The sequence below is a fragment of the Channa argus genome, chromosome 17 (genome assembly GCF_033026475.1).
Source record: "Channa argus isolate prfri chromosome 17, Channa argus male v1.0, whole genome shotgun sequence".
Classification (NCBI taxonomy): Eukaryota; Metazoa; Chordata; class Actinopteri; order Anabantiformes; family Channidae; genus Channa; species Channa argus.
The window spans coordinates 7,549,686-7,576,673 of record NC_090213.1 but is presented as its reverse complement, the minus strand read 5'-3'; the positions used below and the strand labels follow the sequence as shown (position 1 = coordinate 7,576,673).

The window sequence follows — 26,988 nt, the reverse complement described above, 5'->3', positions numbered from 1 at the left end:
GATTCACACTCTAGGCTAATAAGCCTAGAGTGTGAATAGGAATTTAGACTTGTATGTAATTTTCAGGGTTGGCAAGTAGCCCGTCCACTCCATGTTAGAACTTGCTATAAAATAGTATTTGAGAGGCCATTAGTAAATTAAAGTCATGAGATAGTGGCTGATTATTAACTCTGCTAGTAAAAATGAGATAAGGTTGTTTGACCTGGTTTATTTCTGTTGTTCCACTTTTAATCAGGGAATTATCTCATAGGTTTTTGGAAATTGTTTAATTGTAAATTTTGTTGTGATTCTTATTCATAAACTCCAACTCATAATTTTCATTATTGTTAATTCAACAATCTCAGGCCCAGGGTCCATTTATGAAACATGTGGTGGCTTCCCTTAGCAAATGGACTCAGCTCCATTTTCATGTAATATTTTTTTTAGAATGGTGAGGAGTCATATGAGCACAAGTGGTGAATCACATCTGAACCATTAAAATCACAACTGGTTTTATCATTTCATCAAAGCCAAATGTGGTGACAAATGTGGATTGCGGATTCACCTGTGAGGAGAAGGTGCAAACCAGGAAGTCGGTCTGTGATAGAAAGTGGATGTCGAGGATGACTCCTCTGAGCGAGTTCTCGGTGTAGCGGTTGTGAAGTCCTGCCGACCACGAGATGGAGTTATCGCTGATGAACTCATATTCCGGGTACCTGGAAGGGACAAGAAGGCAGAAAGACTGAATCAGATACAGTCATAAAACAAAAGGGGGTAAACAATCAACATGTATGTGGGATTGTGTAACCAACACACTTTAAACATATATAGACCCCCCCACCCCCCCACCCCACACACACACACACACACACACACACACACACTCCTGGGCACTGACTTAGTCTTGGCTTCTTGCAGCAGGGACGGGTCGTCGGTGGCAAGATAAACCCGTTTCTTGTCTACATGGACACGTCTGGCCAGATGTTGAAACTGCTCCTCCACGTGCAGCATGTACTCCTCTATGGGGTGGAAGGCTGCCTCCGTCCCCACTTTATCTGTCCTTCTCACATGGACTCTACAGACAGACAGACAGACAGGATTAAAACCAAATTGACAATAAACAAGAAGCTTTTCATTATACTGGCTCACTGCTTTTCCTCTGTCATTTTTCGATGCTGTGGTGATTTTTCCGGCATCTGCAAGTCATAAGGGAGCAATACAGTGTCATAGTGGTGAAAGTCAATATAACATAAAATGAAATAATTCGTAATGCACTTAGCTGTTGTGTTTAAATAAATTCAGAATTTAAAAATAACAATCTTTTTTGGTGACATGTAAGACATGTGTGTTCTATATAATAATGTGAGAATTTTCTGATTTTTTCTTTCTTTCTGATTTGTTGAAACCTTTAAATTGAAATGCAACATGCCAGCCTTTAGGACACCAGTGCCAGTTATCTTGCTTAACTGTTAAACATCTGGACAATTTATTGCCATTTTGATATTGATATCTTGGTATCAGTACAATTAGAACTGTTATGTCTGAGAGTACATGATTTTCTCAAAACTGAGAGATTATATGAATAAAAGACAGGCTTTCTTCTTCTTCCACCAACTTCCATAAAGCAGCTTTTGTTTGTGCTGTAAAGAAAAACAGCCTTAGATCCACCGATGTGTGCTTTCAAGCTAAAACACGCAACCAGCTTAAAATTGCATCAATCCTATGCTTGAATTAAAAGTGATGTCAAGATGTAATGGCTGATTTCTGCATTGGCCTTAATGCACTTCTGTGATTCAACAGTTTCAGGAATAAACAGCACTAGGCCTAAAACAACAACGACAACCAAAAAGTTGTTGTCACATACACATAGACTCATCTGTGGCCTGTGGAACGAGGGTACACATTTTGAATGTCATGAAGCATTACATTAAAAAGTAGGTGATTAGCAAATTAATCATAATTGAGGGAAACAAGGTGGAAAATCTTTTCTGATAAATGGATCGCAACACTTAGGGCTTTGCTTTTGTAAAAACAAACAGTGGTGAAGCTAAAAAGGATTGATATTGATGTTTTTTATTCTTACTGAAAGAACACTCTTATTACAACAACAGCAAATTCATGTGTTGTAAAAGTTGTTGACAACAGCTTTTCATTTTTCTGCCAAAGTAAAAATCAGCCTGCCAGAACAGCACTTACAGTGAAATGGCATATTTTGTATGAATTTTCCTATTGTTGGTATAAAACCAAACATAAAACATTATGGGATAACAGATGAAGGGGGTGGGGGTGGGGTCTAAGGAATGTAGTGGGACAGAAAGATGGACAGGAAGAGAAAAAACTAACACAATAGTATTTTGTTCAGTCTGCTTGTCACCACTTCCAGTACCAAGGACAAAGAAAGAGCGCTGTCACTGGCTGTACATGTGAGGGGGACAAAAAAATAAAAATAATGGACGGGTTAAAAACTAAAACTATTCCTTCCCCTGACAAAGGCATCAAGCATCCCCTCAAGCTGATGGACAATGAAAGCAGTTTATACCACCCAAGACTATTTGATTACGAAGCTTAGCAGACACGTTCACATTGTGACTTGTGGCTTTGAGGAGCACAATAAATGTAAAATCTAACGTGGAAAACACAGAACTTTAAATCTTCACTTTGCTGAGAGGAAATTGGCTGTACCCTTCCCCCCCCTTTACTCCACATTCATATGGTATCTGGGATACCTGGGAGCTGCCCACTACAACCAGCTGCTCTACCGGTGACCAAGGAGCAGCTCCACTGGAACTTGGAGGATCACGAGCCTTTTAATAAGCACTTTGATGGATAATATTAGTCTAAACCCTAAACACTTTACCCCATTCAGGGTTTCCCAGTTGCTTTAAGATTAAAACGGCTTCTACAAACTAAAGGCTACCTCATGCTCGTTTGTGTGACAAAGATGTAGATATAAAATGTTAAGAGTCAAAGGTTCGAGAGAAAGAGGATAAACAGGCTGTACCTGATTTCTACCACTGGCTGGCCGGAGAATTACACCCTTTATTTATGTGGCAAATGAAACCCAAAGAATGGAGGTGAGGGCAGGAAAGTGAGAGGGTGGTGGGGTTGTCGGTGCCTTTTATTCAGTCTCTCTGTCTCTCGTCCGACAGAGGTCTTGACTCCAGGCTTTTGGATCCTTTGTCATTGTCCCTCTCTCCTGCTTACTGGCTTCTTTCATGCCTGCTGTTTTTCCTTTTTTCAGTTCTGGTGAACCCTCTTTGTCTAGTCTCTTTCTCCCTCTGACAGAGCAGCTGAGGCCACACTGAGGCATTGCTTAGCTCATAGCAATCGCCTCCCTCCCTCTGCACTCCCCCACACTAATTCAGTCCATTTCTTTCTATTCATACAGTACTGACAAGGCAGGGCAATCCTCACGGTGGGCGTGCAAGCATACATTAAAACATTAAACACGCCCACACTAGACAGAGAGAATGCTGATTGTGGCAGAATATCACAGTAACATACGCACAGAATACATTATTTGTTGGAGGTTGACCTCAGTTCTTTGGCTGCCCATCAGCTGTCAATAAAGAAGAATACAGCAGCTCTGGGCAACTTGGTCTTCGAACTGAGGCTGCCATGCGCATCTGAATCATCTCAACACAATAGTGTAATGAGTCACAGAAAATGAAATAAAAGGAGGAAAATGGGGGGAAGAGAGTCAAACAGGGCTGTGAGAAAGAGATGGCAGCTGCTGAGGTGATGAAAGGCAGAGGTAAAAACCAAAGAGAGGAGCATCTAAGAAAAGGGAGAGAGAGACAGAACGAGAGGGAGTGTAGCAACAGGGAATGAAAACTGAGCAGAACAGGACAGGGGAAAGAAAGGGAGAGCAGTGACAATCGCTCGCAGCAAAATGTAAAGAAGAAGGTGAGTAAAAGAGGAGTTATGAAGGGCAAGAAGCTTGTAGAGAGACTCTGAACATATAGATGTGAGAGGTAGGAAGAGCATGACAGAACTAAACCAGGCTGGCTTCGCACACTACTAGAAAAATCCTACTCATAGCATTTCTTTTAAAAATACTACTTTTACCAGGCGGGTGGAGTCACCCTCATGGGACAATGCAGAAATCTTAGCCTCACCTGAAAGTCTTTTCACACTTGAGTCATTAATTGCATTGTCTTAATATGGCTAAACCCTTTCCCACCCCCCACCCTCCGCCTCATCTGTTAGACCAAGTAGGTTAAAACAACTGCAGAGACATATTTACAAAGCATTATTTGATCCAGGTTTGATGTGCGGCTTCAAGATGGGAAGAATTATTTATGAGTCAAGAGAGGCTGGCAGACAGCACACGAATGTTGGTTGACTGAATGTCTGATAAGGATACAGAGGAAAGCAAACAAGTAAATAAACAGCTAAACATGTCCGACCCAGTTCTTAGAAGCCGCTATCAAATGTGGCTTGCTTTATTGTGACTGCATATGCTTCCACAAAGGGTGGGCCCACATGGAAACCGAGTGCCTCACGGTGATGAGCATTTTTCATTTGGGCTGCACTGTTCCATAAGAAGTCCCGAGTCAGTTCCAAGCTGTGAGAGGACACTCTCTGGAGACAGCACAGAGCTGTCACAATGAAAGCAGAGCGATATTAAAGACTGAAATAATGCTTTTGGAACAGTTGGTATCAACCCATCTGTGGTTTGAAGTGAAATATCTAAACAGCTACTGCATTGCTTGCAATATTGGCTACAGCATTTTGTTTCCTCTCAAGATGAGCTACAGTTGTGAGCAAGCTGTAACACCGACTGAACCGAAGTGGGGGTCACTAAATACTGATGCCCAAACATTTGTCACAACTATTGTTTAACTGTGACATTTAAAAATAGCATAAACAGGGCTTATTCTAAATGTGACACCTTCACTGATACCTGGTTCCCTATATTAAAATATGTCACTACTTCTACCTGAAAAACGCCTCCAGGTGACGTCACTTAGAGGATGATGTCATCTGGAGTAGCTCAGGAAAAGCAGGTTGACCCTAATAATAGCCTCGTTTGAGCAATCGTTTGTAGCCAAGCAAACTCCTAATAGTGATGTGATGCTTTTCAGCTAGAAGCAAAGGGAAGTTTAAAAGCATGAATGTACATTTACACCCTAAACTAAAACCTTGCAGGTTGCAGGTTGAAAATTGGTGAAGTTGTCCTTATGTCCTCTATTCAAACATTAACAAAAAATATGCTTTGGCCAAATGGTTTGAAAACAACATTAGGCAGCAAAGTTTCCCACGACAGCTGGGCAATGTAGTTACAAACAAATATTCCATAAACAAGTGTAAATAGTTATATAAATCTATTTTAATAAAGCAATAAGTCACCGAGTGCATTATTGTTTGTAGTATGTAGCTATATAATTGTTTTATATAAAAGACACTTTAAGAAAATATCAGATCAGTTTTGGTTATCAGCAGCCCCTCAGTATAAAATATCTTGGGACTTAAAACCTTGTAGGGATATTAATACCTAAAACAAGGCAAAGTCAGACATATTATACCAGCATAATTCTCAAAAGAGAGTGATGATTATAGAGTGATTACATTTCTTTGAACAAGTTGATCTGCCTGAATATTGGATGTATGAGTCTAAAGCAATGAATGAAAAAGCAAAAACCTCCCAAGCATAAATAAAGATAGAAAAGTTACGAAACACTAAAATCAAATTAAGTAACGTTTAATACTGTTGTATTAACCTTGTGGTAACCTCACCCAAAGCAGTGTTTGTGCTCCACCACAGCATTTATGGCTTTAGGTCTTTGTTTTCTTCTCCTTTTGGTTTGTGTTTACTTTCATTCAAGTATACACTAAACCGAAGACTTCACTGTAAATGTAAATGTAAACATTTGCGTGTTCTTACCCAATGATGGGGTGTTTGAAGCCCAGCTTGGCGGTGCTCTGCTGGATCTCCTTCTCCAGCCACGCCTGAGGGCGCACCAGGTACTTCACAAACTGGGACACCCACCAGACGGAGGGGTCGCCGTGCAGACGCTGCAGGCGTGGGGCCAGGTCTTCAGGGATCGCCAGGGGCAGGTAGGGGGGCCGAGGGTGGAGACTGTCCACTATGGGCAACTCCACAACCTGGACGTCTTTATCATGAGCCTCTCCTGAAAGAGCAGGCAGAGAATGAGACACTTCAGATTCACCATTTCATCTACTTATTTAACAGCGAGGTCTGTGTTTGTCAAATTTACAATGTAATAAACACTGATCATTTGAGGAGCTGGAACCAAATGTTTGGAATTTCTCGTTCATTACAAACTTAAGCGATTAATGAATAAAATGGTTCATTTATTTTCTGCACCACAAGTTAAAAACACCTTTAAAGTGCCAGGGTTGGATAAAAATGTTTAAATTAAGGTTTTTACCTTTTCGTCCCTTTTAAAAGAACTCAGTGAATGTTTAAAGACAGACGGTGCACTGTGCTGCTCAAACTACGAGTTAAATTTGAGACTTGTGATTCGGATCTTTGTCATCTCTTAAAAATTACCCAAATCCTTTTGTCGGGAACTAGTATATAATATTTGGACACAAGTTTTGAGTTATGCCTAACTTGAGGTCGAAAAACTATATGTATCTTTGCGTTTACTGAGCCTGGGTCTTTTTTTAACTGAAATCTCTAATATACATTATAAATGATATTTTTTGAGAAAATATATGTTATTATGTGATGCAGTGTAATATTTCAGTATTATTTGCCAGTAATGTTATATTCTATTTTTTTTTTGCCAATATAAATCTAAATCCCTCAACCCTGCAGAGTCCAGCTTTTGTGATTGACAGTTGCTATTTGCCTGTCCTTGCCTAAAGGCCAAGGTAAGCTCCTCTCTATCAGTGCTATGTAGGGCCAGAGGCTGGGGCAGGGGTGGTGGTCTGGCATTGGCCCCTTTAGGCTCAGTCCTGTTTGGCCCTGGGAAGAGGGCTGAGCAGGGCTGATCATGAAAGTCACCTCTCTGGGCAGCAGAAATCTCTCACAAAGGTGTACACACACATACACATACACACACACACACACACGCACACACACACATGCACACACACACACACACACACACACACACACACACTTACTTACACTCATTTCCTGGAGACTTACCCTGACCCTCACCATAGCCACTATGTGCCCAACCCGAGCCCTAACCTCATCCCAAACATACAACAATCTTGAACCAAGTCATCACAGTAAAATTCGTGGGGACGAGCATCTTGTCCTCATGAGGAAAGCCATGTCCCCACAACTGACTGTGTAATCCAATTTAAATTCCCACAATGTGAGTAAGACCTGGTACACAGACACACATAGAACAGAAAAAAAAGGGGGGGTGGGGGGTCATAAGATTGAAAGAGAGTGAAGGTTGTATGTGCCAGGCATAACCCTTCTGGTGAGATGAGATTAGCTGGAGCTCCTGTTTGTGCCTTTGTGTGTTATTTTATTTGGATCCTCATTAATAGTCAGTACTGGACCATCTTTGTTCTTAATTACTACAAGATAATATGCATGTTTTCTGGGTACGTGTGTGTTTCTCCACTTCGGTTCATTCACACAGGTTTCATGTATGTGTGTACAGACAGTGGACTCGATGTCTGTGTGTGTTTGTGGCTCATGTTTTGTATGTCTGGGGGCTTCTCATACTGCCAAAGACAGGCTCTAATACAGCTGCAAACAGCCTCCACAGCACACTTCCAAATAAATGGCATAATGAGTCATTACAAATTTCATAGAAAGGGTACATAAAAAAGCAAGTTAAAAACAAGGACAGAAACACAGGCCTCAAATTGTGTGTGTGTCTGCTGGTTCATGAACAGAATATAAATTAGAGGAAGCATTAAATAATGAACATGAAAAATATTTCCAGTCTTTACTTATATAACAGCACTGGCATGATTCATATATAAAGAAATAAGTATATTTTCAGGCCTGCACTTCTTGGCACTAATGTACAGATATGCAGTGTGTCCTCCTCCCACAGCTTAGATCACAAAGCTTTTCTAAGTTTCATCTCAACCCCAAAGCCTCTGCCTATATTTTCTATATGTATATCACAACTTAAAGCAGATGGTTCTGCACTAACACAGAATTACTGCATTACTTCAAACGTATGATGTGTAGTGAGCCTAAAAAAGATTAACATGCTGATAAAGCTGGTGACACTAAAATATATTGCCTCTCCATTCATAATACATTAGAGACAGAGTTTTATGAACTCAGAACTCTTGTTCCAGTCTTTACAAGGCAGGGACCACAGTACTGTGATTCACTCAAAAAGCAGTAATACCTCTCCAGAAAAACCTCAAAGGAAGATTCTCTTTTTGGCAGATTAGCTCTTTTGGTCAACAAACCATTGTTCCACAAAAAATTTCAGCTCAAAATTTTTACTTTTTAATCAGGTGTGAGATGGTGCTCAGCTCTGCCATGCTGTCCACTGAACATATGTTGTAGTAAAAATAGCAACACGCATCAGTCGGTTACACAGACAACAGCGCTGAGTGTCCAACATAATTACTTTCTTTTGGTAGCGACAGAAATGAGTCTGTAGTTCCAAGAATGAAAATTGTATTTGTATTGTAAGTATTGTGTTAGATGTCATTTAACTATTTTAAAGGGTGTCTTTTGATGAAGATGTTGTACTGCTGATGGATTTCAAACAGGATGTGGCTTTCCTATCTCAGTACGTTTGGTTTGTTTCGTTGAAAAAAAAAAAGGCACTGAAAACACGTTTAAAAGGTGGAAGCTCTACTGGTAATAATTTTGTGCTGTCAAGTAAATAAAGAGTACTGTAGGCAATAATGCTATTTCTATGCCAATATTAAGATTTGTAGTATTATATACATTTCAAATACGTTATGCCTCTGTCTCACATCCAAGGAGATAACACACCATGTGCTAACTATGTAAAAAAAGAAACTGGTAAGGCAACAGAAGTTGGTAGTAAAAATAACAATTGATTTGATGCATGAAAACAAGATCAGTCAAACAAAACCTCATAGGATGGAAACACACATTTCTTTGTGAATGTGACCACAAAAGACTGCCACAGAATAATACAGCAGAGGGAGGATTATAAAGATTCAAGAGTAACAAATTGTCCTGAAGATGCAAAACTGTGTGACATTTTATCTTCGTCTGAAGTAATTTGCATTGAAGTAATAAACGCTGGTTAACCATAACATAAAGGCAAAGAAATATAACCGCATTTGCAAATTTAGTGATTAGCATTGACACTATCCAAGAGAACAGTCTTCACTCCCTTCATAAATATTGAATTTACTGGCAGGGGCCAGAATTCCACTTAATAAGTGAGATATCCAATGTATATCCACTTAATAATCCAAAGCTTTAGCATTCCTTTTGGGTCAGTGCTCCAAGCAATGTTTTGTCTGCACAGTTAACAAACAGGCATCGCCAAAAGCACAGCCAAGCTGTTAGCTGAGCTGGATAACAGAAAAATACTAAATCTGCAAATAGCAAGACTGTATAAGAATAAGCAGCCAGATTACTAAAAGGTGCAGAGGAGGAAAGGGAGTGGTATTTGTAGTCAGTTGGCTGTGAGCAACCAGATGGCATATATGAATCTGTAGGAGGCCGTTTGCACGAAGGACACCAGAGGAAGACATTAGATAGTGGAAAAGGACACATGAAAGGCAGGGGAATAAGAGAGGGAGGGCGCAGGAGATAAGAAGGGAGAACCCAGGAGAGCACGAGTCAAATGAAGCGATAGATGGAAAAATGAAGAGCTGAAAGGATACAATGATGAGAACAAGACAGCAATGAGAAAGAGGGGGGAGGGGGGGGGGGGGGGGGGGGGGGCAGGCACAGTCTCACAGTAAAACCTTCAAATCATCACTGATCTTTATTTAAAAACGCTCTGGTTCTGTCAGCTTAGCCGATGCATACACACTCGGACTTTGGGACTATCATCAATCATATTAAAATCAGCATTTCGATTCATGTGTCTATGCAATCTCATCCATAAATGATCCTTCTGCCTTTGCCTCGGTGGGGAGATGCCTTTCTCACAAACAAGCCCATCGATCTTTGGTCTAAGGTCATCTGTGGTACTAGGTATACATATGAACGACTTTATAGCTGAACATGGTGTTCATTATGGACCCTGACAGGCGCCGAATACCAAATAAGACATAACGAAACAGACAGTCCACAGTCTCAGGCTTAGAAACTACAAGGCTGTTCCTTTAGCTCAAAGAACTGCAATGGTATTTATGCTGTATAAAGCCAAATTTCCACTCGTAACACACGATTAGATTTTGACGTCAAAGTCAATTTTAAACAGGTAAACAGCCACTCAAAGTCAGTCAACACCCAGACTTTGGTGTCGTCACTGTCAATAACGATCGATATTCTCCGTGTACAAGACACGATGAATCCAAACTGTGCAAGAAGGGTGGGATTACAGATAGAGGACTGCGCTACTGCAACAGCAATTCCCTACAATTTGTCTCTGCACCCCTCACTAGAAGTAAAAACTTACTGTAGGTCAGAGGAGGGGGTTTGCTGAAATCCAGTCACAGGATTTCTTGGCAACCAAAGCGTTTGTACAGTAACCTGCTGCTGCTACGCTGGCTGCCAAAAGTGCTTTAACTGGAATTGCACAGTCCTGCTTAGCCAGGGAATTCACACTTTGTTTTTGCTGTCACAGCACAAAACGCAGGTCTGACAGTCCTTTTTTTAGCTGGGATAGTCCAAAAAATGAGTGATTTCATTATAAAGCAACCAGTTGCACTCATTGTAGGCGGCACTGCCAGCGTGACTGTGTGCAGTGCCCAGTGCTGTAGGTTTGAGTGTGGGTGTGTGTACCAACCTGACCAGTGTCCAGTGGTGGCCCCCGAGCGGTCAGTGCAGCTGTTACTGACGGGCAGGAAGACGGTCTCCCAGCCTCCGGGGGCGTAGCGCCAGTTGTGGGACTCCAGGATGAGCGTGCGCTGGGTGCCATAAGCGATCATGAAGCAGTAGACGACATGGTGGAGCTGGCAGCCATAACCACAGCCCTTATTGATGTTACACACCAGCTTCCTCGCCTTACTGCAGTCTGGGGGGTTCTAGGAAGAGGAGAGGAGAGAATGTTTCAAGGTTTTTTTTATTGCTTGACCTTCGTCTTGTAGCTCTCAAAGCCCTGATCTCTGACTTGTAATAACACACGGCTTATATTGTTTTCTTTCTCAGCTCTACCTGTCTGTCTCAAACTCCACTTCACTCAGATTTTTTTCTTTTTCTGTTTCTCAGTGTCGCCCTGGTAAAATCCACTTTCAACAGCTTTTTTCCATCCCCCCACCCCCAATTTTTTGTATGTCATCTAGACGAGGTTATTTGGAAGTCGAGTCGTGGCAACTGGACTTCTTTCTTCTTAGTGTGAAATGTAACACTGCTCTTCCAAGTAGCTTCTTCAGTCTGAGGGACAAGTCCAGTTGCCATGACTCAACTTCCAGAAACCCTCTTATTATGAGCGGATCAAACTGGTGATGTTGTAGTTTCTCACACTGTTTATTAAAAAAATACTATCTGTGAAGTCAGTATTATTAGGACCAGATTATAAAGAGTTGACTCTTGTAGAAAGAAAATTAGCTCAGTTGTGTCTATTTCTGCACTGCTGATTGCTGATCAAAAATAAAACAAATCACCATTAGCCTTGTTTGTTAAACTCCATTGCTCTTCTATTTTTTTTGTGCTCTCCTTTTCATTTCCTCATAATTTTGTCCCTCACCCTTCACATTCTCATAAAGTGGCTTTAATATCATACAAACTCTGCTGGGAAGAAAACCAAATGTGACACACTGAAGGGGGACACAAGGAATCTTTTTTTGCAATAAAAAAAACAGAACAAAACGTAGAAACCGGCAGCGTGACACACGCTGTGTTATCGATGAGTTGCCGGGCAGGTTGTGATTCGCTCGGCAGCCGCTGCGATAGACTCCGCAACGCTCGTGCCAACCAACTTCCTAAACAGCAATTACTGGCTTATGTGAGTGTTTTCCTCATTAGGCTGCTGCAGCTGCGGATGGTTCACAGTAATCAGGCCGCCCGGCACCCACCGGCTAATGCTGCCTATCACACACTAGCAGGAGAGGGAGAGAAAGAGAGGGGGGAGGAGGAACAGAGAGACAAATGAAGATGAAAACAGAAGAGATGATAAAAAAAAAAAAAAAAAAAAAAAAAAAGGGAGATTAAATCAAAAGAGGATGGAAGGAACAGAAAAGAGGAACAGGAAAAGAAAATAAGGCAAAAAGAGAAGAGAAAGATAAAAAAAGAGAAGCTTCTGTAGGTGTTGAAAACAGCACATCTGCTGTTCAATAACATGGACAGAGTACAGCAGCCATTGAGCTGAAAGACCAAACCACAAAGGTGCTTCCTCTAACTTACAGGGTGCCGATTCACTACTTGCTCCAGAGTTGGAAGTGAACTTACTGTACCAATGATTTACAAGTTTTCTGTGGAAAAGTTGCTGTCTTTCGCAGAAACCACTGCGTCTCTACTAAACTGACGTGTGTGGCTTCAGCCAGTGTGGCGTGGAGGCCATCGGCGAATCCCAGGTCGATAATGATGAGGCTGGAATGACTCCGAAACGCTGAGAGACTCAGTTCAAGGATAATGACGGCAGCTGCGTGTACAAAGGCCGCCTCTGAGTACCGCTCTGCACTGTAGGTTAAGTGTCTGTTTGAATGGTCTGCTTTTGGAGTGTGAAACATAGAGGCAGAGTGATTCAGTTCAGAGAGACCACAGCGATACCGTTTGTGGAGGAAATGTGGGAACAACTGGATGTGAGAAACTGCATGTCAGCCTCAGGTAATTATCCAATGTGATGCCCACACTCAGTAACATATTGGAAGATGAAAGAAAGCTGTGCACTCTGATGTTTAATATAACACAACACTATTGTACATTTTGATTAGGTAAATGTGTTCTGCTTATCTCTGTTGCCTGCAGATCTACCAGTGATATATATATTAATTTACTTTTAAACTGATATGGTTTCATCTCAACAAAACTATTTACACATCCAGACATGGAACAATAAGAGTTTTAATGAGGAGTTCGTGGACACCGGTTACATCTTTAGCTTTGCTGTAGTCAGCATCCAAGTCCTGGCTTGTTTCCCGCTAAATGTGTCACCGTGTTCACCAGCTCGTCGCCAACTTCGGCTGCCCTGCAATTCTTCACTCACAGGTAACAGGGAATTTCTTTTAGCTTTTTCCCCTGACAAAAAGTTGTCTGCAGAAATCACAATCATGTGATCGTTTATTTAAAAAAAATACTTTTGCTTCCAGGGTTATAACAGATCAAAAACATGATCATGCTGATTACTAATAGTCACATAGTGCAAAAAATAGATGAGAAGCATGTCCAACAGTAATTCATCTGAAGAAGCCAGCCATGTTCACTCAATATTGTGAGAGGACAGATGGAGCAGACGCAGAGCTGGAGTTACTGTACTATGAAGGGAGACGGGTTGGTGCAGGTGGCAAAGACAGCCGGACAGGAGGGAGGAGTCTGCTTGTGTGCGTACATATAGATGTATGAGTAAGTGTGTCTGAGTGAGATAGTGAGACACGTATACACAGTGTTTCTTTGCATATGTGCATGTGCATCAATCTTGTGGGTGTGTGTGTCGATCGCTTGCGTTGATGCGGGTGAACCCATCTGTGTACGGTGTGTGTGTGTGATGAATTAGGGATGGCAGCTGGTGGAGCGGTGTGATCCCTCAGCAGTGGTGACAGCAGCTGTTAGTGGTGCCGTCTACGCCCAGCCAGACTGACTGGGTCCTCTTCATCAAACACACCGGCTCATTAATGCTGCAGGATCCAGCGCCGTGTCGCACTGCCCCGCCCGACAGGACCAATGTTAGGGAAGGGAAGAAGGGTTGCTGGGGGCGAATGAATGTATCCTGGGTGTCAGGTTATGTATGTGGAACTGTAAGCGTATAGCACATCTAAGTCTGAGTTCGTGTGTGTTTGTGTGTCTTCGAACTGTGTAGATGTTTTTGCATTGCTGCATATGTGTAGTCTGCCAATCATTTTGCAAGTCTCCATGTGTGTCTGTATGTTTGGGTGGCTTCTTGCATGTGTGTGTGTGTGTGTGTGCCACTAAACCACTGACAAGCAACAAGAACCCTGCTTGTCAGATGTGACTGCTGAAACAGTCTGCTATCACACCCCTCACCTGCTCCTCATGGAACTGATGCTGACAGCTACGGATGGTGCAAATGAGACGATCGAGTGTGAAAGATGTCGTCAAAAACACATATGTGCATTTGTATGTGTGAAAAAAACATTTGCATCGATGCACACAATGTATTTATGTAGGTCTACAGGGGAGTGTGTGCATGGCTGTGTGTGCATGTATGTGTGTGTGAGAGAGTGAAGACAGCTAAGCAGCATGTGTCTCTAGATACCTGTAAGTAGGTGATTCTGTTTTGGACCAGATCCGACAGGTCTTTAGCCTCTTTCATTCTCCACTCGCCCACTCCGTCCGCCTGGCTGAGGTAGTACAAGTCTGTCATGATGGACCTGCAGAAAGACATTTTAAAACTTAATGCACATTGTCATGTTTATACGAAAAACAACAACTCCTCCAGATGTAGCTATTGCCAATACATGCAGCCCAAGAAAAGAGCAGTGTGAGATGAAAACTGCAATTCATTAAATCTGAACAATGCCTGGACTGTCAAACATAAACACAAGAAGCCTAGATTTACAAAACAGCATCTTTGATTACTACTGTTTAACCTTTACAAGAAACTCTCCATACGGACTAATGCAGACAAACAGACATAACACACCACTTTCAGACACTGCAGTTTACTGTGTTTTTTTTTACCCACCTACAACTTGATTGGGACAGATCCCAGTTTTGCTATAGTGTCAATATTGTATATCAAGTTAATGTGAGTGGACTTGCTTTACTATCATCTCTATCACATTAGGCTTTATAATCATATCAGGAGAAAACTCTTTTTTTTCTCATGTTTTTTTTTTACACAAGTAAGTGAAGGGGTGGTCGTGCGTTTCCCTTTTTTGAATATTTATTTAAACATTTGGGGTTCAGGCAAGTTTTAAAAGGGTTCATTTGAAATTGGCCTCATTAAAATCTCTAATCTCTGCTTGTTCTTGAACATCAAGACCACAGCAAATCAATGATTAAGCTTATTAGCAACACCAGGACATTTACATTAATGAGAGAATAACATTTTCAGTTTCAGGTATTTAATTAACAGGCTCTTTGCAAAAACAGACATTCCTACCTTTTTATATGCTCGATAGTTATAGTTATCTACAATTACTAATTCAAATTTCAAGACAATTGAAAAAGTATACTTTTCATTATAGTAGCATTAGAATAGAGAACTTAAATATACTTTAATAGAAGGGGACTCCATGGACCACCCCTGCTTCAAGATACAAAATTGTTAAAATGTTCAGTACGTGATTTTCCACATTATATACAGTATTTCTTACATCACACATGGAAGAACTTGCACAAGGAATGAAACTGACCTGCTACCTTATGGCTATTCTGTGAACTCCATAGAGAAAGACTCTGCTGGCTTTCTAGGTAAAGAAGCCATGTTCTTAATAACAGTGAAGAGTTCTCGTTTGGCTCCTGCAACCTTTTAAATATTTGTTTTTACATTTTAATTGTTCATTCTTAACCACACTTTGATCTACACCTGGTGAAATCAAGGTTAAATAAAATAATTGTTGTTCATTTTGAATCAAGACAGACTCCTCCAGTTCACAATAGCTAAATTAACTTTTAACTAAGACTCTTTCTTTGTGACATGCACAGACATTTTATAGCAGACTTATGAATCATCAGAGATTTTTGTATATCAACACTTCAGAGATTGTGAATTCAGCCCTGTAGCATAAAAAAAGCTCAGGAAAAGACCGTCTACTAGTCAGCATATGTTAACAGTACTGCACGTTAAACATTACCGAGGCTCAACATGCTTTCAGGATATATTTAGAAAAACATGTCGTTTCGGTCATGCCGACTGATCACAACAACATCTTCCTGGTTGTTCAGCTCCTTTTTGTATTAAGTCTGCCATCTGCAAGCCTCTGATGGCAAATTTGAGTATGTGTCACACACTGCCAGATATCGTGACCATCCACTTACAAACATGCCCAAAAGCGCTGATATATGCAGCTAGGGGCAGATGCAAAACAGACACACACACACTTATGCAAGCTTAATTTATTACTCACTTCTTTGACCCAAATCAGTCACATCCCGTGTGGCTGAGAGTTCGTACGCAATATACTGGCGAGATGAAGTAAGTGGTACTTGGCATTATTCCTGTTTATGGATTAATAATGAAACAATCTATTTGAACTAATAACACATAATTCTTTTTTTTTCTTATTCATTTGCAATATATTTTTATATAGTCACAGTACGGGTTGAAAAAAAAAAATATGTCCAAGTAGACAGAATCAATTTATTCGTAAAAAAAAGGAAGTATGGGTTAGAAGGACTTTGACTTATCACACTGAAACGTTTCTATTCCCAGCTGTTTATGTAAACTATGCCTTGCAAAGAAGAGATTTCAGAGGATTTGAAAATCACTTGCCAGAAGTAGGTACAAAGTAATCTCAAAGAGTGTAGATACTCATCAGGCCAAAGATATAAAAACTGTCAATAACTTGAGATTTTTTTAAAATGGTAGGTACTCTTTATAGGCGTGTGTGTGTGTGTGTGTGTGTGTTGCTACAGTAAGATAACTCCAAGGCTGAAAAGAAAATACGTCAATGAGCTGGAAAAACAAAACCTGAGAAGAGATGCTGTGGAATGACCTCAAGAGAGCTGTTCACTCTGGATACCACATGCTACATTATGAACAGAATAATATGGCTGAATATGGATGAATATGGGTGTAAGGAAGAATGATCCCTGAAGGCCGGAGCATTGTGCAGACCTGATCCACAGGTACGTATTGAAATAGCTTGGTTGAGGTTATTGCTGCCAGTGGAGGTTTGACCAGTTATTAAATCCAAGGGTTCAGTATCTTTTATCCACCAAAGCCGTGAAAGTTAAATTTGTTGTGTTAAATAAAGACGCTAAAAGATTAGAAGTGCTTGTGTCTTTTTAGCTCATCCACATTGTTTGGCTATACTCAGACCAACATCAGATCATTCCATGCAGAAATCCAGGCAATTCGATGCTGTATTCAGTCGTCAATGCCAGGACACACTTACACACAAAGCAAATAAATGTTCTATGTCCATATAAACATTGCGGCACGGTGAACAGTGCCTTCCTCTGCATCTAAGACAGGGTTATTTTAAAGCTGGAACCACAGGGTGTGATGGATGTCAAAATATCCTCCAGTGGTACACAGGGGAGCCATCTCTGACCCTGTGCGTGAAGGAAAAGCAAACCTGGCTGGCAGCGAGACTCAACAAGGAATCAACAGACAAGCCTGGGGATGTGGCAGCATCACAGGGGAACACCACAGCATATGTGGTGAAGATGTGTATATACAGTAAAGTTGTTTTAAATTATGTTGCACCTATAGGAGAACAAGGCTTCAGGTTCACATTATAGCCTTCCATTAGGCTGGGGAAAAAAGTAAGGGCGAGATAGAGGAAGAGAAAGATAAGTAGTTCTCTTTGCTGGCGTACAGCTACGTAGTGTTGTGCTCTAAGACGAAACACGAGCACTTATAAAGCACCGTCTATCCACTTTGAAGCTGAGATGGGTCCAGAGTTCTGTTTGTGTGCCTTACACTACTTATGGCAACGTACCCAGCCACATTGTCTTCCCAATAGTGAGGGAATCGCGCCGTTCAAAATGCCGTTATCAGCTCTTATCAGCCCGAAATTATGCGTCTGAAAGCTGCTGTTGCAGATACAAAATGAAAGTAACACAGAGTTACAGTCTTCTTAGGTTTAGGCATTACATCAACAAGGTTTAGGCACGAAAACAGCAGGCAAGTATTAAGGGGAAAATCCACCCAGAGAAGACTTTCTCTGTCTGTAAAATACATCACCAACAGTCACCCGAAATATTTGCTGCTGCTGCTAGATTTCTCCTCTCTATCATGCCTGGAAGGTTGAAGGCTGAACTGAACCATTGCATATGGGCTGATAAGGACTCCATAATTCTCCACATAATTGTGTGATAACATTCTAATTGGCCGTTGCATGATTGTGTTGAGTTACATTTTCAGTCTGGTTCCTCTTCCTCTCCTTAAAATGTTCTATTAAAAGTTACATAGGAGTACGATTTCAATGAGGCTTTTATTTCTAAACGCACTGTAATACAAGTCTATGCTACTGCATGTTAGCAACATTTCTGTGTGATTTACTTGGGTTTTTATTTTAAGACCAGGACGTGACTAGAATGAAAATAAAGGAGTGGTGAATTTTTAAAATCAAACATCTCATTGCTCATTCCACCTTTGCCCCTATCGGTGCTGTGTGTGTACATGCAAGCCTGTGTGTATGGGATGAGGAAATTATTCTTTTGGAAAGCTGCTTAGGTAACAATGACAGAGACAATGGTTCCTGCAAGCCACTTCAGGAGGATTACAATGAATCACTTGACTAAGTAACACCAGGCCTTACTTCATTTAGCTATGCCAACGTCTGCCATCGAGACAGAGAGGGTGTGTCTGTGACCTTTGCACATTGTGTCCGGTTGTGTAACTACTGCAAGTGCTGCGTTCAAGCCCTAGTCTTAGTGCAGTAAATGTCATCATTGAGGCTTTTGCCACTAAACAGAGCCTTTAAATCAAAGCAAGAGAGACAATTCAACACAGTAATATTTGTATTACAACAATTCTGAGCTGATTCCCAGAAGCATCAAAAACACACACCTGCAAACTACGATGTGCAGTATATGAATGAGGCTGCAGGTGTTTTGTGACTAATTCATTATATAATGTTTAAAATTTGATAAACTACTTACCATTAAACTACTGCCCCCAACAACACTAACTTCTTACTTCACTTCACTGGGCCACAGATTTACTTGTTTCCATTTCAAGTTCATATTTGCCCACCTTTCCTGATGTCCAAGGTCCTGCAGGAGTGTGTCTGCATACTTCTGCCTCTCGCTGGGCTCAACATTGGCCAATTTCTTCACCTCGCTGCGAACAAAGTACCAGAACTCCTTGACGCCGTTTTCCACCCTCCTCCGCAGTTCCTCCTGAGTGGGCCCAGGGCCTACGATGGGGATAAAAGAGAACACCTAACAATAAACTGTAACAAGGTTCTGTGACATTTGAGGCACACGTATGATCTAAACAATCAATTAATTGTGTTTACTTCAAAGGGTCTTTCTGGGGATACAACAAGAAGGAACAAAGTAGAGAAAGGTGCCAAAGGGGTCTTTAGGAATGTTTGAGCATTAGCTTGTGTGAGCCTAACTTTTATGCTTTATACCTGCATGTGTATTTGTCTTTGTTATTAAGTTACACTTGGTCAATGTTTTTTAATGTCTCATGTCTCTCTCATGTTTAGTCACACGGCTCTAACACCAGGAAGGAAAACAACCCCACCCGAGCCAAACAATATAGGGTGACCCACATGGATAACACAGCTACCTGCTCTGGTTGCGGTGGAGAGACACACATACGTAAACAAGAATGAAGGGAAGGACAGCCTCAAGCAGGAGGACAAGGAAGTGGTGGTGGAGAGGGTTAATCTTTTTTAACTTCACACTCTTTCTATCCTTCTCACTCCCTCCCTTGGTGGAAAAAGCTGGAGGGTATTTTTAGCTTTTTCTTCCCCTGCGGCAACATGGAAAAGCTGACCCTGTGCTGCCCTCCAAACTCACATGTCCTTCTTTATTTTCTTTTTCTGTCTTCCTTTCTCCTCTCTTTCTCCCTCCATCTCTGCCACTGGGGCATTAACGCAGCCTCCACTTCATTCACACATTTCCACACTCACCACAGCTTTCCTGCCCCTCTGACCATTGCTTACAATGGCAAATACACGCATAACCCTGCCCCTCTGACAGCACAGCTCAGCCATCATCGCTGATGAGCTACAGTAGATCTCGCTGCAGGCAAAAGCACAGAAGGCTGGTTTGTTTCCATATATATTCAACCCCACACCTTCAAAATGCATCCTTTTATGTTTAGAAGGCCCTAGCTTACCATCTCCCGTGAGTTTCTGGAAGCTGTGGATCTTTTGTTTGGCTCTGGTTAGCTGGTCCTCCAGGGAGCGCAGCCTCCCTGCGGCCAAGGACCCTGCTTCTACCTGGCCCTCCGGTATCCTGGAGGAACAAGACACAAGGGTCAGCCTGAGTACAATAACAGAAGGATGAGAGTTTTACTTTGCAAAAATAATCCTGTGAAATGATGAGCGGTATCCCAGCAAAAGAAAAAAATCTATTTGAATAATAACGTTGTAAAAGTGCGTTCAAAAAAAATATATATTTATAAGAACAAAGGTATCACCAACTAAACAGACTGCATAACAGATGCCAGACAGTTTTCTCTTTCACTTGACAGCATCATCACTTGGCTGTAATTAGGTTTTGAAACGTCTCCAAGTATTGTAAAAATTCGCTTAGATCATAAAACAGCATTATGCCTTCGAAACAAAATCTGTTGATACAATACTTGAAGTCACACTTTCACTTTGGATCTGTAACACATAGCTTTAATACCGGTTAATGAGGTGGAGAAGTTTAGAGACATGGTTAATGTTTAAACATTTACTGACTAGTCTGGTATGTATCTTACTGGGATGACTCGATTCTCATTTGAAGTTTGACCTAAAAGCTGCAGTAAAAACGTAGCTGTTAAAACCAGCGTCTTTGAGCATTCACCACTAAAAACTGTGTATCATTTGCCAAGACACCACAGTGGAGCTTCCTGGAGCCTTGTCTTAGTTTATTAATTCTGAACTCGAGATTATGTACAGAGGTTCAGCCCATCTACATCTGTACAACACACCCCAGCATCGTATCCTCTTACAATATTTCCCTAATAGCTTATGTACAGTAGCAAAAGTCAAATCATGATCAACTGAAATACTTTGTGAGTCTTATTAACATGTACAAAAGAAGAAGAAAGAACAGCAAATATAAGCTACATTATTTGTCTTCTTTTGGCTCTGGTTATTGGCTCTGGGAATGACAGATTTAGAGCTTGAGCGTTTGTATTACAATACGTCCATGGGCTAACATTTTAATTATAGTGATACAATTTTAATTCTGTGGTGGCCATAACAAACTCAGATACAATTAACTTAGCATTTAAAAAAAAAAAAAAAAAAAAACACAACTACTGTACTTGGACCATTTTTTGTAACAGCCACACTGGAAATTCCCTAAAATAACTGCATAGAGTGTGCGGCTCATTAATGCTGCAGTGGCCACAGTGACATGTTCCTTCATAGATGTGTGAAGCAGGACAGAAAAGGCAAAAATAAATAAATAAATAAAATTAAAAAGAAATGAAAGTCAAGGGCAACACGGGGATTGGGTTATAGTACAACTGGTCTTTAGGGTTTCTGCAAACTTGTGTAGCTTTTTCTTGATTAAATATAAAAATGTATGATAGACATGCGCTGTACTCATTCTACTTAGAACATTTACAGCTGAAAGTCTTGCAATGGTTAACTGTGTATTATAACTGAAATGATGTTTGGGCAGCTTTGCAGTATATTTAATGAGCAGTGAAGAATTTTCAAGTGCATGTAAACTAATGTGTGTTAAAAGTGTATCATAAACAGCAATCTAAAATCTACATTTTCACAGCTTAATGTTGATAAACTATGAATAGCTACTGCATGCATGTAATTAAAACACCAACAATGAGATGGACAGGATCAGACACATAAGTTCACATAAACCGAGCAGAAAAGAAAAACACGTGCCACTGACATTATACCAAATCAAATCCTCTACATAAAACTATTAAACATGGAATATGTTCAAATGCACAGGGACATCGGTGAAGTGCTGCAAAGGCCATGTTAACGAGTCATCAAGGCATGCAAACTCAATTTGCTCCCTGAGTGAGGAACATCAGTCGCTGCCAGGCATAAAGATGAGACTTTTAAAGTTGCAACAGCCCCGGTCCCTGACAAGCCCTGGCCTCCCACTTCACTGAGCACTAACTGAGCATTGTGCATCAAAGCCATGAAAATAACTGAGGAGAAAACGGGGGATATTTTAACTTAGATTACGTAACCATGTGATGTACAAGTGCCTCTCCATACCTTTGAGGATCCCAGATATTTATAGAGTATTTTTATGTATTGCACTTCTATTCCCTGTGAAATCCGTGGTGTGCCCATTTCAGCTGCCTGACACAGATCTTTAGAAACAAGACCCAGGTGTTTTTCCTCTGCTAGTATGAACTCTAGTATCTGTTCTCACATCTAAGTCTGTTCAAACATTATTCTAAGAAATCTCCCAGAGGCCACACCCTAACCTGCTAGTTACACCATTGTAGGGAACAAGGCCATTTGCTCAGTGACATCATTTTCCTGGGTTGTTAGGAGCAAGACATGCTCTTGAACAAGGCGGATGAAATAGGCCAGATCAGCACAGGCTAACTATTAGAGACATGGTGCAGAGGTTAACCAGAGTGCTCCAAAGAGAGAAAAAAATTGCTGACACATAGTGCTGGTACAGGCAACACACATCCCGAACCACGATATGTAGATATAAAACATATGCAAACACTCAGCAGTATCAAAACCCACAGACACACACAGGGAGGAGGTAAACACTGAACACAAATGATCCCTGATGGTAACTCTAGAGGACCTGAAGCGGAGACTAGACAAGGCAGCTGGATTCCACAGCATCTTAATCAAATGATACAGGAGGTAACAGATGAGAAAAACACTGACGCGGGGAAAGTGGGGTACGGTTCCAAGGGTGGGTGGGGGTATTGGGGGAGAGAGGGACATGGTGGAGTGAAAGACAAGCTATGAAAGAAGGGGTGATGAGCCCCACCGGCACTAAGCACTGAGCCGGAAAGCAGGCGAGGTTCTGCATGCAACAGTTTCCTCTGAAATGCTGCCCCAGCTGTCGCTCCACTGCCTCCCACCCCTACACATGGTAACCATGGAGTTCAGAAGATGATCTGAGACAGGCGGAGCAGTTTGAACAGTGGGTGGCAGTGCGGCACATACATATTTGCACGGTAACGTTTGATATCCTCTGGAAGACTTCAAAAGAAAAGCCATGTGCTAACCTGAGAAACCATACATATGGATGGAGATGTAGAGGAGGAGTAGATGAAAGGGGGCAACATGACTGCAACTTGTCTTTACATTAGGCAGCAACTTAATGTTATTTACTGATCCTGTATTCTGCAGGTGTATACATGTCTGTACTACAACTCTCTGAGACTCACTGTGTTAGTTCCCTGGGAACTTACACAGTGTGTTACACTGAACTCCATAGCTAATAAACAACAGGAATGTGGGTTTCTTGTAAACACTATAAATGAAGAGAAGTGTGCTCAGGTTTGAGTGACCTCTGAGGAATACAAGATTGAAGAGACAGATAAAAACAATGCAGTCCTCATATGCAGTATATTATACATCCAGTGTAAAATACTGCATGTGTGTTTTGTCTCCCTGGCTTTGTTATATCCATGTTATGTCTACTAACTCAAACAGTTTCATTCCACGTAAACTGATACTGGATGGCGCATTCTTGTGAGACCTACTGAACAGAGGTGTGTGTGTGTGTGTGTGTGTGTGTGTGTGTGTGTGTGTGTGTGTGTGTCTGTTGTGGATGATTTTCCCTCACTGGACCTACGGATGGTTGTTCAAATCTGAAAGATTGAGCTTCATCCTCTCACTGACTCCTTATGCAAGTGGACACATCTATTTTTAACTGTTTTGAATGACCTACAATAAACAGATCAACCAAAACAATACAACGCTGAGGCTGACAGGCGTCAGAATGGGTTAAATTTAACGCTGGCATCGGAACACACTATGCATCACCACTTGCTGCACAGACTGCTCATAATGCCACAACAATAACACAATCAGATTGTTTTAATCTTGTGGCTGATTGCTGATAGGAGGCTATAAAAACACAAAATGGCCAAAATGGCCTACTGGAAATCTACTGGACGGAACCCTGCACTTTTACAAGCCAATTTCAAACGTCGCCATCTGTCCTACATGTGGGCTACATGGTACTGTCTATGCAAATAACTCTTTGTACTCCTTTTGACTTGCAGATTGCATCTAATGGGCCGAGTTTACAGCACCGGGTCAATTGAAACTGTGTTAAGCAATTTATCAACGGATAAAAAAAAATTGGGTTACACTGCTTTTTAATCAGATCGTTTCTGATGGTCCTGTAAAATACCATATAGCTACATGAGACTTTTTTTTTTTCAAACTTCTTCTTGCTGCCCTTTATTTAGCCATGCATCAGATTCGTCTCAGCTTCTCCTCCACTGCATCACGCACTCCCTCCTTCAATCTGTTGGCATGCCAGGGGGAGGATCGATCAGGTCCTCATCACTTAGCCCAGCTGTCACTTTCACCTCTCACTCCCTGCGAAGTCACACCATCGGGCTGGCGCGTCATTGTCTTCGTCATGGCATCGTGCCCGAGGTGACTGACAGCTGCAGAGAGGGCGGAGCCAGACAGACTGAGCGACTCGACCTCGTCTTCACCCCTCATTAATGCTGCTGGGCGATCGGTAGGTTGGTACGCTGCCTGTCACTCAAACCACTCATAAATGGCCTCAATAGACGAACCACTGGACTGAATCTGTTGGCCAGCTAGGTGACACAAATTTGGATCGTTGATTGATTGATTAACATTACAGGGGCCTTTCTGTTTTAAAGAGCGTGTAAACAGCGAGCAGGTTGAATAGGGTCTCAGGGATGCAACACAAATTTTCCCTTCGTGATCAAGAAAATTAATATTTCACACAAACTACTTCATCACTTTATTCGTAAAGTGAATGAGACAATGTAAACAAGATCCCTTCATAAATATATAATGACTGCATAACACTGCACAATAACACATTACACATCCATCTAGTTCTGCTGTGGTGTGATGACACTAACCAAGTTTAAACCTACTCTGAGCCATAAATCAATCTCAATGCAGTGAGTTTCTACGGCATAATAACTCAACACAAATGTGTAATAATGTCAGTTTTATGGGTCTGAATCTCTCTGAAGCCACTCATAAAAAATGAATGCACTAATGTGAAGGTTAGGTGCTTTGGATGAAACCTCCTTTATTATCTTTTGTCAGCGGGGTGCTTGCAAAGAGCAGAACTCTCCTTGTACAACATCCAGGCATTCGTGTTTCCAGTCCAAATCTGCAGAACGTGTAAGACAGGGAATTGAGTTAGGGTTGCCTTTAGCTAGTTGATCAGCGAGCTAGTGAGTTGTTACATAGTCAGTCAGTGCGTGGCAACTGTCGGCCGGGGTCTGGCTTGGCGCCATGCTTCTGTCAGCAGTTTGGTAGTGAGGTGGAGAAGGAGGAAGGAGTGAAACAAGGAACAGGAGGACGCGATGAATGGAGAAGGGAGTGGCGGTGGCAGGAATGATGGGCAGCTCACTAACAGCATCTCTGCATCTATTAGGTCTAATATAAGGATAAGTAATACACCAGAATGAGGCAGTGTAGGAGTTATCACACACACACACACACACACACACACACACACACACACACACACACACACACACACAAACACAGACAGGCACGCAGAGGTACAAAATTGAAGAGAGGACAAACCGACCAGTTTCTGTCGATACCTCATAAAGTTCAACCTCGGCAAGTGAGGCGCCTGCTTTTGGCTTGCTGTGGCGGATACTTAGCTGAAGCTTAGAGTGGCTTGTAGCGGTGCCCCAGTAAACAACTGTGGAGGCCGTGGTCCCAGATCAACAACCGAACTCAATAACAAGCAACAAGCGTGCAGTGTGTCAGGGACCCATCTGGACACTGCTCGACTGAAAGCTGCACTTGTGTCCTGTGCCATGAATCCCACCTTTGTTTTTGAGCCAATTTTGAATAATTACAAAAGCGAGGGATTTAACTGGGGATCATGTGTCTCAAGCAACATACGTGTGAGTGTTATTATGTTTGCGTGAGCTGATGACAGCCACACATCAAAGTGATTCGGAATATCACAGAGGAGCTGCGAAAGGCAACATCTGAAGCCCGAGTTCCCTGGTAATATGGCTCACACTAGGACAAGCTACTGTAATCCCTGCACATGCATGAACACTCGCAGACATATACAACCATGTAGAGACCCCTTGTTTGTGCAAAGAGAAACACTGTCAGTGTGCGTAGATAAGAACAGAACCATCTGTCTCTCTGTTACACATAGCTCAAATGTGTGAAACCCGCTGAGTGGTTAATGGGCTCGTACAATGTGCTATTCTCCGCCAAAATAAAACAATAAAATCTGGTCAAGTGTGTGACAGTCCATCTGTCTGTCTGTCACACGCAGCAGCTCTGACACCACTGATCGGCTTTTGATGAAACACTGCGACAGCATTTGTTTAACCGTACGTCACACACAAAAAGCTGATGTTTTTTATAAGAAACGCAAGAAACAATCATCTCACTGCTACATTCTGGCGATTGGACGACCGCTGAGCCAGAGGCTGTACTTAACTTCTGGCCTTTTCAGAAGATTAGAAGCATAATGCATTGCAACATAGTGTTTTAACAAATTTCTACCAACTTTTGTGCATCACTTCTTGCATTATGTTTTCTACACATCCACACATTTAAAAATGACTTATGGGAACTAATGTATTTTACCAAAAAATGTAAAAATGTAATGTATCACTGCTTGGCACATCACTGGATTTGGCCAAGTATCCAAGTACCAATTGTGTAAAAACAAAAGTAACAGTGCAGGATTTGACTTTTATTCAATTGTGTTGGGAATTATATTTATTTTTTGTCTGTTGCCCTTTTGTTTTTCTTACTTACTACAATGTAACTCAATTTGAGGATGTATATGACAAGCAGAAATCAGCTGTATGGTTTAAA

General features: G+C 41.5%; 1 protein-coding gene across 2 annotated transcripts in view; it reads right to left on the bottom strand.

Annotated features, from left to right (window-relative positions):
- The window catches only part of fut8b (fucosyltransferase 8b (alpha (1,6) fucosyltransferase)), a 69,481-nt gene that overhangs the window by 2,000 nt on the left and 40,493 nt on the right, over nucleotides 1-26,988 (bottom strand). For both annotated transcript variants that reach the window (XM_067482181.1, XM_067482182.1), the window contains exons 3-9: nucleotides 20,124-20,242; nucleotides 19,026-19,188; nucleotides 14,412-14,526; nucleotides 10,827-11,064; nucleotides 5,867-6,113; nucleotides 878-1,054; nucleotides 545-695 (exon numbers count right to left, since the gene is read on the bottom strand). In XM_067482181.1, coding sequence (XP_067338282.1) covers nucleotides 545-695; nucleotides 878-1,054; nucleotides 5,867-6,113; nucleotides 10,827-11,064; nucleotides 14,412-14,526; nucleotides 19,026-19,188; nucleotides 20,124-20,242 — 1,210 coding nt within the window. The remainder of the gene's footprint in view (nucleotides 1-544; nucleotides 696-877; nucleotides 1,055-5,866; nucleotides 6,114-10,826; nucleotides 11,065-14,411; nucleotides 14,527-19,025; nucleotides 19,189-20,123; nucleotides 20,243-26,988) is intronic.